The 10720-nt window shown below is 51.5% G+C and overlaps 1 protein-coding gene across 1 annotated transcript; it reads left to right on the forward strand.

Annotated features, from left to right (window-relative positions):
* The first annotated feature begins 340 nt into the window (after positions 1-340).
* Cacng1 (calcium voltage-gated channel auxiliary subunit gamma 1) lies at positions 341-9879 on the forward strand. The gene is made up of 4 exons (XM_003465938.3): positions 341-716; positions 7512-7586; positions 8599-8736; positions 9161-9879. Exons 1-4 carry the CDS (start codon positions 482-484, stop codon positions 9385-9387), a joined length of 675 nt encoding a protein of 224 aa, XP_003465986.1. The 5' UTR covers positions 341-481; the 3' UTR covers positions 9388-9879.
* Positions 9880-10720: the final 841 nt, after the last annotated feature.

Here is a 10720-nt window from a genome sequence, read left to right on the forward strand (position 1 = left end):
GTGGGGTCCCCATGATGTCCCGAGGAAGGTTCCTGGGACACCAGATTCCCGGGATGAGGATACAATCACTGTCTCTCAGGGTTTCCTGCCCTTACCCCACAGTACCCCTTAGCCTTCACACGCGCTGAATAAGTGGGGCCCCCCTGGCGCCTCCCAAGTCCGCCTCGCAGAGCTCTCCCGTCACCATCTACAACCTTCTCTCCGGCCCCACCCTGGGATATTTCTGGCTCCAAGTGGAGAAGAAAGCCCTGAAACCCGAGCAGAAGCCATCTTCGGACACGCCTGGAGGTGAGCATTAATAGAAGCCTTCCTCAGCCTGAGCAGCTGCTCAGCCCCGTCCAGCACCAGCCCCAAGGCCAGCCCACTCTGGCTCACCCAGACACACTAAACTTAGCTTCCGCACCCACTCCACGGCCACTGCCACCACGCTAATCGAGCTGCCACTTCCCCTGCTCAGAGCCCTCACACCTCAGTGACCACCATGTCCCAGACCAAATCCCTGAAGATCCGCGTGACCCTCTTCTTCATCCTGGTGGGCATGGTGTTGGCCATGGTGGCCGTGGTGACGGACCACTGGGCCGTGCTGAGTCCCCACATGGAACAGCACAACACTACCTGCGAGGCGGCCCACTTCGGCCTCTGGAGGATCTGCACCGCGCGCATCGCAGTGGATGCCAGGAGGGACAGGAGCTGCAAGCACCTCACCCTGTCTGGGGGTAACGTACCCACTCCCCATCCCCGCCCCTGCCTCTTGTCCTTCGTTTTGCCCCAGGGAAACTGCTCTGGGGAGAGCAGGCAGGTGTCTCAGCCTCAGAACAGAGCAGCCACCCGGCCCACCCTCCAGGGGAAGAGGCTTGGAACCGGGTGCGCTGGCACTGGTCTGGACACTTCCCTTGTAGGCCCGAAGTGGTCAGTCCTTGGTGTCCCAGCTCCATTCTCTCCCTGAAGAGACAGGCGGGGTGACTTTGTGTCCTCAGGCTGGAGGGACCATGGAGGGTACACAGGGCTGCTATGGGCCTAATGGGGTCCCATGCAAAATTAAAACCGTGTTCCCTGTTCCCAGTTACTAAGAATATCGAGCCAGTGATGGCAGAGCTTGAGAGCAGGTACAGGGCCCGTCTGGGTCCAGGGCCTGGAGCAGTGGCACAGGCACATGTGTGTGAGGCAGGACATGGCTGTGACAAGCCGCCTGTCTTGTGGTAACAACCCAAAGTCCTTCTATACAGCCTTCCCTTAGCTCAGACTGCTTTTCTCAGAGTTCCTGGAGCTGCAGGTAATCCTTGATTTGCTACCACATGACCCAGCCAACTTACAGGTGAGCACCTTGCCAGAGACCCCTGTGTGAGTGTGACTGCTCTCCATCCTGAGATCACGGAGCATGTGGGATGCGTACTAAATGAAGCATGTCCTGGAGGAAAGAGGACCTGGCTCTCGACCCCATCACCCACAGCCCTCCTGACTGTCGGGGACAATCAGGTTGATCTCAGTCTCGGCTTCCTCCACTATAAAATATAGTAGGGCTTAGGCGTGGCAGTATAAGTGGCAGTGGGCCAGGGTATTCGTGACAGCCCTTCTGATGTTCGGAAGTATTTCTTTCTATCATCAGGCCATCTACTTCTTGAACTCCATCCTTCAAGAGCATCAGTGCTGAGGCCCCAAATCTCTTGCAGTCTGCATGTAGAGCAGAGCTCAGACCCCACTTACCACTCCTCTTTTTTTTTGTCTTTCTCTCTGCTGCTTGCTCCAGGGTACCCCAACCTCACCCACCCTTCCCATTCACTCCTGCTGGACACAGAGACTCATAAATACCCAGCTGTCTTGGAAACACCAAGTCCTGGGGTAGAGGGCTTTGACAGGCGTGGGCATGTGCTCGAAGGGTATCACATAGCCCAGATGCCCTCACCCCTTGGCTGCTGCTATAGACTTATAAACAGATGCATCATCCAACCAACACCCTGGGCAGAGCAGGGCAGGGCAGGACAAGACCGCTTCTCTGGGGACTATGCACAGGAATGGACTTTACGGTCCTGCACACCTGTCCTTGAAGCCTTCTGCCTTTTAAAGGCAGAGCAGATGAGGAGAGCAGTGGACAGAGACCATGCAAGAAAGAGTCAAGCAAGAGGACCGGGCTCAGGGGACCAGCAAGCACTGCTTGGCCTTGAGGCCCAGTGGTCAGTCTATGTCCTGGCCTTCTTTCCCTAGGCCAGCCATGAATCACAGTTCCCACACTTGTGACACTGAGCACTCCCTTCCAAAGCACGTTTCCTGTCTGGTTTCTTAGCAAATGGACATCTTTCCCCCACTCTCTCCACCATTCCTGTTTTCCCTGGGACCACTCTTCTCTGGAGGGGGTACAGGGTTGGTATATGTTCTCTCATTTAATAGTAATAATGGTTACAATAACGGCACACAATGTAGCGCTGTGTAGCAAACATTGCTGTGATGTATGTATATTAACTTTGAATAACATTAGAAAAAAATGACCGTGAGAACCCCCTCCAAAAATTTTTCTGCTTCATAAAACCAATGAGAAGGGTGGGGAAAAATGGCCAGATTTCACATTTTTCAAAACCTGGAAATAACCAAAATCTAGCCACCCAGCAAGTGCTTATTTAAAAAAGGGGTGACTCTCAGGAGAAACAAGTTTGATGATGTCTTCACTTGGCTGTATCCCCTCTCCCCCGTCCCTAGTTTCACCTTCTGTCTGAAAACCAACTTCCTGTGGGAAGTAAAAAGCAGCAACTTGTAGCCACCATGAGGACAGAAGGGAGCTGGATCTCTTTCAAAGCCCTGTTGGTGTCATTATCTGAACTATCTGATCATTCCCTGGAAGTCTCCACTTGCAAAGCTGTCTTTAATTGACTGTCTCTGAGCTTATCTGGTGCAAACTGTCTCCCAAGGGACATTTATTTAAAACAATTAGAGATAACTGTTTAACATCACAGCTGTCTGAGATAACAGCTCTTGCGCCAGAGAATGAGATATCCCTAAGTGGCTTTTGAAAGCTTCAACATACTTCTGGGAATCTGCAAGGCGGTGGATGTGCACAGGGATTAGGAGATGTATTGGTTCCCAACATTTTAGAAAATCTGTTAACTGACTACTAAGCTAGTGGGACAAAGATGTGAGTGGTCACACATGACAAAGGAATGCAAACTTTACAAAATGGGTTCAAAAGTGTCACTAAACACTAACAACAAGAACAAACCTCAGGAAGAAGTAGAATCTGATTTCTAGAGTTGCCACATCGTTTTGATTGTTAAAATTACAAGCTGTGCAAAGAACTAAAATGATGTGGCTCACATATAGAAGGGAAAGACAGTCAACAGGTCAAGGAAATCCAGATATTGAACTTATTAAATATTTTAAGTCAGCTATTTTAAGTATATTCAAGTACTAAAAGAAACCATATCCAAAGGACTAAAGAATGATATTTTGTGAAATAAATAACATCAGTAAAAGTATTGTGTGTGTGTGTGTGTGTGTGTGTGTGTGTGTGTGTATCTTTGAGACAGGGTCTTGTTATGTTCAGACCAGTCTTGCACTTTGTAACCCAGGTTGGTCTCAAACTCGCAACAATTCTCCTGCCTCAGCCTCCCCAGTGCTGGGATTACAAGTGTGCACCTTCATTCCTCGCAGCTGAAACTGTTTTCAAGGAATTTTGGGGGGAGAAATTCTGGAGTTGAATATTTCAACAGAGGAGCTCAGTAGCAGATACAAGCAAGCAAAAGAAAAAAGTCCAAGAACTTGAAGATAGGTCAACGGAGATTAGCCATCCTAGGGAACAGACAGAAGAAATAACAAAGAAAATGAACAGAGCTTCAGAGACGTAACGGGAGTCTCAGAAGGAGTAAGAAAGGAATGGAAAATATGTGTGAAAATGATGGCCCAGAGTCTCCCAAATTGTCTCAAAAGCCAGGCGAGTCCCCAGAGAGCCGTCTCTGTCTTTGCTCCTTTCAGGCTTGGCCTTTTTCAGCCTGCTCCGTGCCCCACTTCCCTAGTGGCCCATCTTCTCCTCCAGTCTCATGCAGGGCCCAGGCTGGAGGCCAAGGTCATAGCCTGACTCTGCCAGTGAGGAGCAGCGCCTCAGCCCCGGGCTCAGGTCTGGGGATTTGTCCTGCCAGTCTCAGTGGGGGCCGGAGGAAATAGAGCACGTAGAGACTGCTGCCATCAAGAACTAATACAGCATTTTACAAAAAGGCCAATGACAACATTGGTATCAATGCAAGTAAGAGCTTTCTTCCTACCCCAAAAGCACTATCTCCCTAGGGGCTTGCACAAATCAAAGTATTTTTTAACATATCCAGGCACTTGCCACCTAATACATTCTTGGCAATAACTCAGATCCATCTGCTGTTCACTCAAGATCACCAAGTGCCCACTGTTCTGTTCTTTGGCATCAGTGCTCCAGATATGATTCTGCATGCCCAGGAACTCTGGAACCAGGATATGTGGTTATCCAGACTGCTCTGTCCCCAGTCAAGCCCCAAAGCTGATCACCGTGCTTTTTAAGAAACAACCCACTTCACGTTTTAGACCCATGAGTCTTATGGAGATAGAAATATTAAAGCCACGATAAGCTATATTCGTAGGTACAAGGTTGACTGCAGGAACCCTGGAGATCCTAGCTATCACCCAGGTCATTCTTGCAGCTGGGATCTCTGCCTACTTTGGAGCTAGAGCCTGTCAAGGCAGAACTGCAGCCCAGAGTCCCGTGCAAGGGTGGTGGACTGGGGTGGGGTGGGGGAGGCAGGAGGCAGGAGACAGGACAAGAAGGCTTGGAATCTACAGAGCCAGCACAAGACCATCCCTGTCCCTCTCCACCAGCCGACTCGCCTGTGCCTAAGTGGCCTGCACAGGGCCTGCTTTGCATGGTTTCCTCTGTGACTTGCTTCATTGAGCAAGGGTGAGCAAAGCAAAGTCACCACAAGGTCTGCCCCTGTGACAGGACCCTGAGCCTTGTTTGAACGACACTGGCAACTGCCTGGTGTGATTTGTTCTGAGGTCCGTCTGGGTCCCTGTGCCCACTCCATCTTTAGGGACCATTAGGGACTTAGGGTCTTCCTTAGGCCGCCATGTAGCCTGGAGCAGATGTTCCTCCCAGGTTCAGGGCAGAGGACTTTGGCTTTCTTCATGTGCAGGAGAAAAAAGAGCTGGGTATAGTGCCGTACGCCTGTAATTCCAACACTCAGAAGGCTGAGGCAGGAGGATCCCAAATTCAAGGCTAGCCATGAGTTCAACTCTAGCCTGGACCACGTGGTGAGACTCTATCTCAAAAAACAGAAAAGGAGAGAGAGAGATGGAGAGAACAGCCTGCCATCCTCAGGCCTCCAGTCCAGCCACATCTGAGAGAAACTGAGGCTTCCAGAGCCCTGAGAAGAATCTAATCCACTGGGTACTGGTGTCCCTTCTTGGCCATTTCAGAGAATTTCACAGAGGGAAAGAGAGAGAGAAGCACTGTGCTTGGATCACCCAAGGAAAACTCCCCCAGCCACGCACTGCCTGGATGGACCTCACCGAAAGGGCCTGCCCTGGCGCGCCTGAGCTCTGGCTGCTTCTGTCCCAGCATCCGGCAACAGGCCACAGGCCGCAGTCACCAGTCCCTGGCCACCCAAATGGAGCCTGGTGTTTACTGGGAGGGCTGACCCCGAAGGCTCTCTCAGCAGGAGTCCTCTGGGCAGCCCACTAGGCCAAGCCTCCACAGCAGTGCCTGGCTGAGCTTTCCAGGCAGCTGACCGTGAAATACTCTTGAATTCCCTTGATTCTTTTCAGAGAGTTTTCAGTGACAACTCAAATTGACCCTTAAAGAATGGAACAGAAATGTTCCTTTGTCCAGAGGGAGACCCTGGGAGACTTAACACTCTGCTTGAGCTGTTCTGAAGCAGAGACTCAAGAGAATCAATCCATAGCGAATAATCTCAATAAATACAAGAGGTTCACATTATGGGTTAAAATAACAGTGGGGACTTCCAGACAGAAAAGCACAGGATTCATTCCGACATCTCCATTAGCCGTCAGGCACTCCAGGTAGCTTGGCTTGCAAGGAAAAGGATTTAAACATAGAGGCTCATAGCGGAGGCTCTTGACAGCCCAGTACACTCACAGCTGCTGCCCAGCCCCATCTCCAGCACTGTCTCCTTCCTGGAGCCTGGAGCGGGAAAGGGCAGGAAACACAGGATAAGCGGCAATCTAGTGATGTTGCCAGACCAAAATTTTCAAAGTCTCAAAGAAAGCCATGGTGTTGGCAGCCCCTGGGGTACATTTACAGAAGCTTCTCCTGATTGTCAAAGGTAGCCTGGAGGGAAAGTAATGAATTCCAAACTCACTGGCCCTTTAAACTAAAGGCAGAGGTGTTTTTCTAGGGAAGGTTGTGGGCCCACAAGAAAAAAAAAATCAACCAAGGGCCTCAAACAAATAAACAGCAGCTAATATAGTTTTTCTGTAAAGAAACATAAAATAATACAAACTAATCCATTCAGAAATTTCCTAAATCAGTAGTGAAGAATATTGAACTTAAGCTGCTTGATGTTATGGTATGTCTAGTTGTGAGACAGATTAAAGAAGAAAAGGCAAATGAATTATATTTAAATTAGTATGATTTGCTTTGTGCTGACCCCTCTCTTGTCTCCCCATCAAATCCAGATTTGGGGCCCCATTGTCCACAGACTCTTTATGGCTTTTATGACAGTGATCGAGTGGACCAGGCAGATCATGGAGAAGGGCATGTCAGGCTGCACACGGGTGCGAGTCCCCAGGGTCTGATGAAATGTTGTGACAGGTGGAATTCAGTCTTCACCCAGAAAGGGCTTTACCTGCATGCAGGTAAACCCAGTGGCCCCTCACACAAGCATCTGCAGGGCACTGTAAGAGGCCCACAGCAGGGCTTCTCACCCTGGTTGAGCATCAGAAAAGCTTTAATATAAAAACATTGCTTCCCAGAACTCCAGGGCAGGCCTGGAGTCTGACAAAAAACCCAGCCTTGGATTTGGGGTGGGCCCCACGCTTCTCAGCCTAGGCTCTATTGACATCTTGGGCTGGACGATTCTGTGTTGGTTGTAGAGGAGGCCATCCTGGGCATTTGTAGGGTATTTAGTAGTGCCCCTGGCTTCTACCTAGTAGACGAGCGGAAAACCCCACTCTGTACCAAAATGTCTCCAGACATTGCCCAGTGTCCCCTGGGGAGAGGCACTGGCCTGGCTACTCAGTTCTTTGCTGGCCGTGCACGCTGCACTTCTGACAGTTGACGTGAGCCTTTCTGCCTTTGTCACATGCCCTGTCAACTCCTGCAGTCTTTGCTCCCCGAGGACCTCCCAGCTTCTTATGCAACCCCATTATCCGGCTGAAATGTTCCAAGGGTTAGAGAAGTGTTTTGGCCCAGATTCAGGAATTGGGGGAAGACAGCTGGCCAGCAGTCTCCTCCATGGCCAGCAGGATGGTGCCATGTTCTTTCCGTGCCGCTGTCCTGGCTCCTGGTCTTTTCCCAACTCACAGTCTATCTCCTTCCTTTGCAGAGAAGAACTGTTCCTACTTCAGACATTTCAACCCAGGCGAGAGCTCGGAGATCTTTGAATTCACCACTCAGAAGGGTGAGCCTGCAGGAGACAAGGGAGCGGGTGGTGCACGGCGACTCTGTCGCACGCTGGAGTCCGGGAGTCACTGGCTTTCCTGCTCCCGATGAAAAGCATCCCTGGCCTGGTGCAGTGGAGCAGCCACCTCCCCATTCGGTCACAAATGGCAGCATCCCTCTCCAGGTGCCCAGAGCATATTCAACACGGCTGGTAAAGGAGTTATTTCTGGGTAGCTCTAAGTTTCGGCAAGAACATGTTTCTCTACACAGCCCAGGAGAGGCCGCTGTGTCAGGAGCTAAGAAAATGGAGCAAGTGATTGCAGTCCTGGAGAAGGTTCGGGGTTGGAACTGGGTCCCTACATGCCCTGGAACAGTCAAGTCCCTCGGTTTTTATAAATCACACCCTGGGAGCTAGGAGGAACCGTTGGGCTCCTTTGTATCATGGCGCTCGGAGGCACAGGCACCACGTGTCCATACCAGGCCTACACACTTGTGGACGGCTGCACATGGTGTGTGTGTGTATGCCTACACGAGCAGGTATATGTGTGCACACTCGCATATTAGCAGAGCCTCACATATGGGACACCCACACCCACAAAGACACCACTGAAATAGCCTCAGACATGGGGGGCACACACAAACACACACACCAGCAGATCTCACATGCAGCACTAGGTGACACCCCCACGCACCCTCATATACATGCTGGGTAACACCTGAACTCCGTCCTCCCTCCAGAAGCCCCTTGGCATTCTGGGTCACACTGCCCAAAGCTCAGCACCTTCTTCTGCCTGTCACTCGGAAGATTTCTGCTCTAGAAAAGTCTCTGGCCGCAAGCCTCCCCACCTCCTTCCACAGCCTCTGCCCCAAGGGAAGGGAGTGGGTGGGATGAGTCCTGTTCACTCTGCCCTCAGCCCTTCCCCGAGTGTGATTTCGAGTGTGTAAGTCTCTCGGTCAGGTGTGAAATGGGAATTGTCACTAGCCAGCAAGTGGGGAGGAGGCCCAGGCCTGAGGAGCCCCCTGTCTTGCAGAATACAGCATCTCAGCGGCAGCCATAGCCATCTTCTGCCTGGGCTTCATCATCGTGGGCACCATCTGTGCGCTCCTGTCCTTCGGAAAGAAGCGGGATTACCTGCTGCGGCCGGCATCCATGTTCTATGCCTTCGCAGGTAGGTGATGTCCCGGGGTCCCACTCCACACTCATGTCTGCCTCCCGGCTGAAGCAGAAACAAGCTTGGCTGGGTCCTCTGTGACCCCAGGCACAAACAAAGATACTGCTATTTTGTCCATTTTGCACATCTGGCACTGTCCTCAAGGCACTGAGAGAACTTCCCAGCGAGCAGTTACCAAAGGACAGGAGATGTGGTCCATCTCCTGCCAGCCCCCTCAGGAGCGTGGGAATTGCATGGGGCTGGCAGGCAAGTGGGTCTGCAGATTCCCCATCAGAACCATCCAGAGGAAGTCACCACTCCCTCGGCCCCCAACCAGGGCAAAGTCATTACCTTCCCCACCGCACAGGAGGCACAGCCCGGGGAGTCTGCGGGTGGTGGTGGCAGCACCCTCAGCTCCTGAGTGCCTCTGGTCTGTCCCCAGGGCTCTGCATCTTGGTCTCCGTGGAGGTCATGAGGCAGTCGGTGATGCGCATGATTGCCAGTACGGACACCGTCTGGATCGAGTACTTCTACTCCTGGTCCTTTGCCTGCGCCTGCGCAGCCTTCATCCTGCTCTTCCTCGGGGGCGTTGCCCTCCTGCTCTTCTCTCTGCCTCGAATGCCCCAGAACCCCTGGGAGTCCTGCATGGATGCTGAGCCTGAGCACTAGGCCGCGGGAAGCTTAGCCCCAGCCCAGAACCGTCTGGAGAGAGGCAGGAGTTTTACCACTGCCCCTTCCCTTCTGCTCCACCCCCCACAACAGCTGTGGGCTGCTGTCCCTCTCCGAGCAACTCTCTGGGCTGCACCAAGCTCCTGTAACAGAGCAAGTGGACATGAGCCAGACCTGCCCGAGTTCGGCAGGAGGAAGGCCAGCAGGTGCACAGGCATTTGAAGGGGTCCCACCTTCTACAGAGCTTAAGGTTGTCCCGCTGTGCCAAACTGGCTCCTGTGATCTTCAAAAACCCTACAGGGACAACCTGTGCTCATTTACCAGTTCCGGGAATCACCTGTATAGAGAGCCAATGCCTCTTGCCTCAGTGACAAGATACACACCCTTTTCAGCGAACTGAATATCTCTCCTTGGTGTCCAGGAGCCAAGAAACATTTTTTAACTGGGTAGAATGTGACTGTGGTTTGAAATAAAAGCTCCTGGAAAACTCTTTTCATCTTGTGCCTTGAATAGCAATTTCTTGGATTCGGGCCATTCCCAGAGGCCCCAAGAAAAAAGGAAAATATGTCCCCCGGGACAGTGAGAATGGCCAGGGGGCTGGGGAGGTAGACAGGAGAAGAGAACCAACATGGCTTACGGTTTTGAATTCCAGTTTGTATCTCTGGGCCCTAGGATGGTGTGGGATGAAACTGGAAACCTCTGAGTGGCAAGGGTGTTAAAAATAGGAGGGGTTATTTCTAGAGCCAGGCATATGAAGAATCCAGCGCCAGCAAAGTACTCGAACAGCCCAGCCGCGGGACTCTGGTTTCTGATGCTGGGTTTTTGCTGCAAAGAACCTCAGCAAGACAGATGTAGCAAGGCCAAGACAAGTGGGCCACATAGAGACATCATTTGGGCCCCCCTGGCTTCCCAAACTCCACCGTCGCTACCTGCCTGAAATCAGACTCAGCCAGCAGACAGGGCTCTCGTGTTCCTTGCCATCAACACTGTAGTCCTATTTGGAACTTGTTCTGCCAGAGCTGGGGTTGGCAAACCTCAGCCCAACTGCTTCTTGTGTGACGTGCAAGCTAACGGTAGTTTTTCACATCTGTCATGGTTTTGAAAAAAATCAAAAGAATATACTACAAATATCAAAATTGTTTTGTGGCACATGAACATTATATGAAATTCAAGTTTTGGTGTTCATAAATAACACTTACTGGCACACAACCAGGCCTATTCCGACAGGTGCATCAGGCAGCTGCTTCTCCACAGCAGCATCTCCAAGCAGGCAGCTTAAGTGCTTGGCCCAGCAAAGCCCAAACCTGCTGTCTAGCTCTTTGTGAAAAATGGT

Source organism: Cavia porcellus, unplaced genomic scaffold (assembly GCF_034190915.1).
Source record: "Cavia porcellus strain 051 isolate PalLab524CR breed Dunkin Hartley unplaced genomic scaffold, mCavPor4.1 scaffold_32, whole genome shotgun sequence".
Taxonomy (NCBI): Eukaryota; Metazoa; Chordata; class Mammalia; order Rodentia; family Caviidae; genus Cavia; species Cavia porcellus.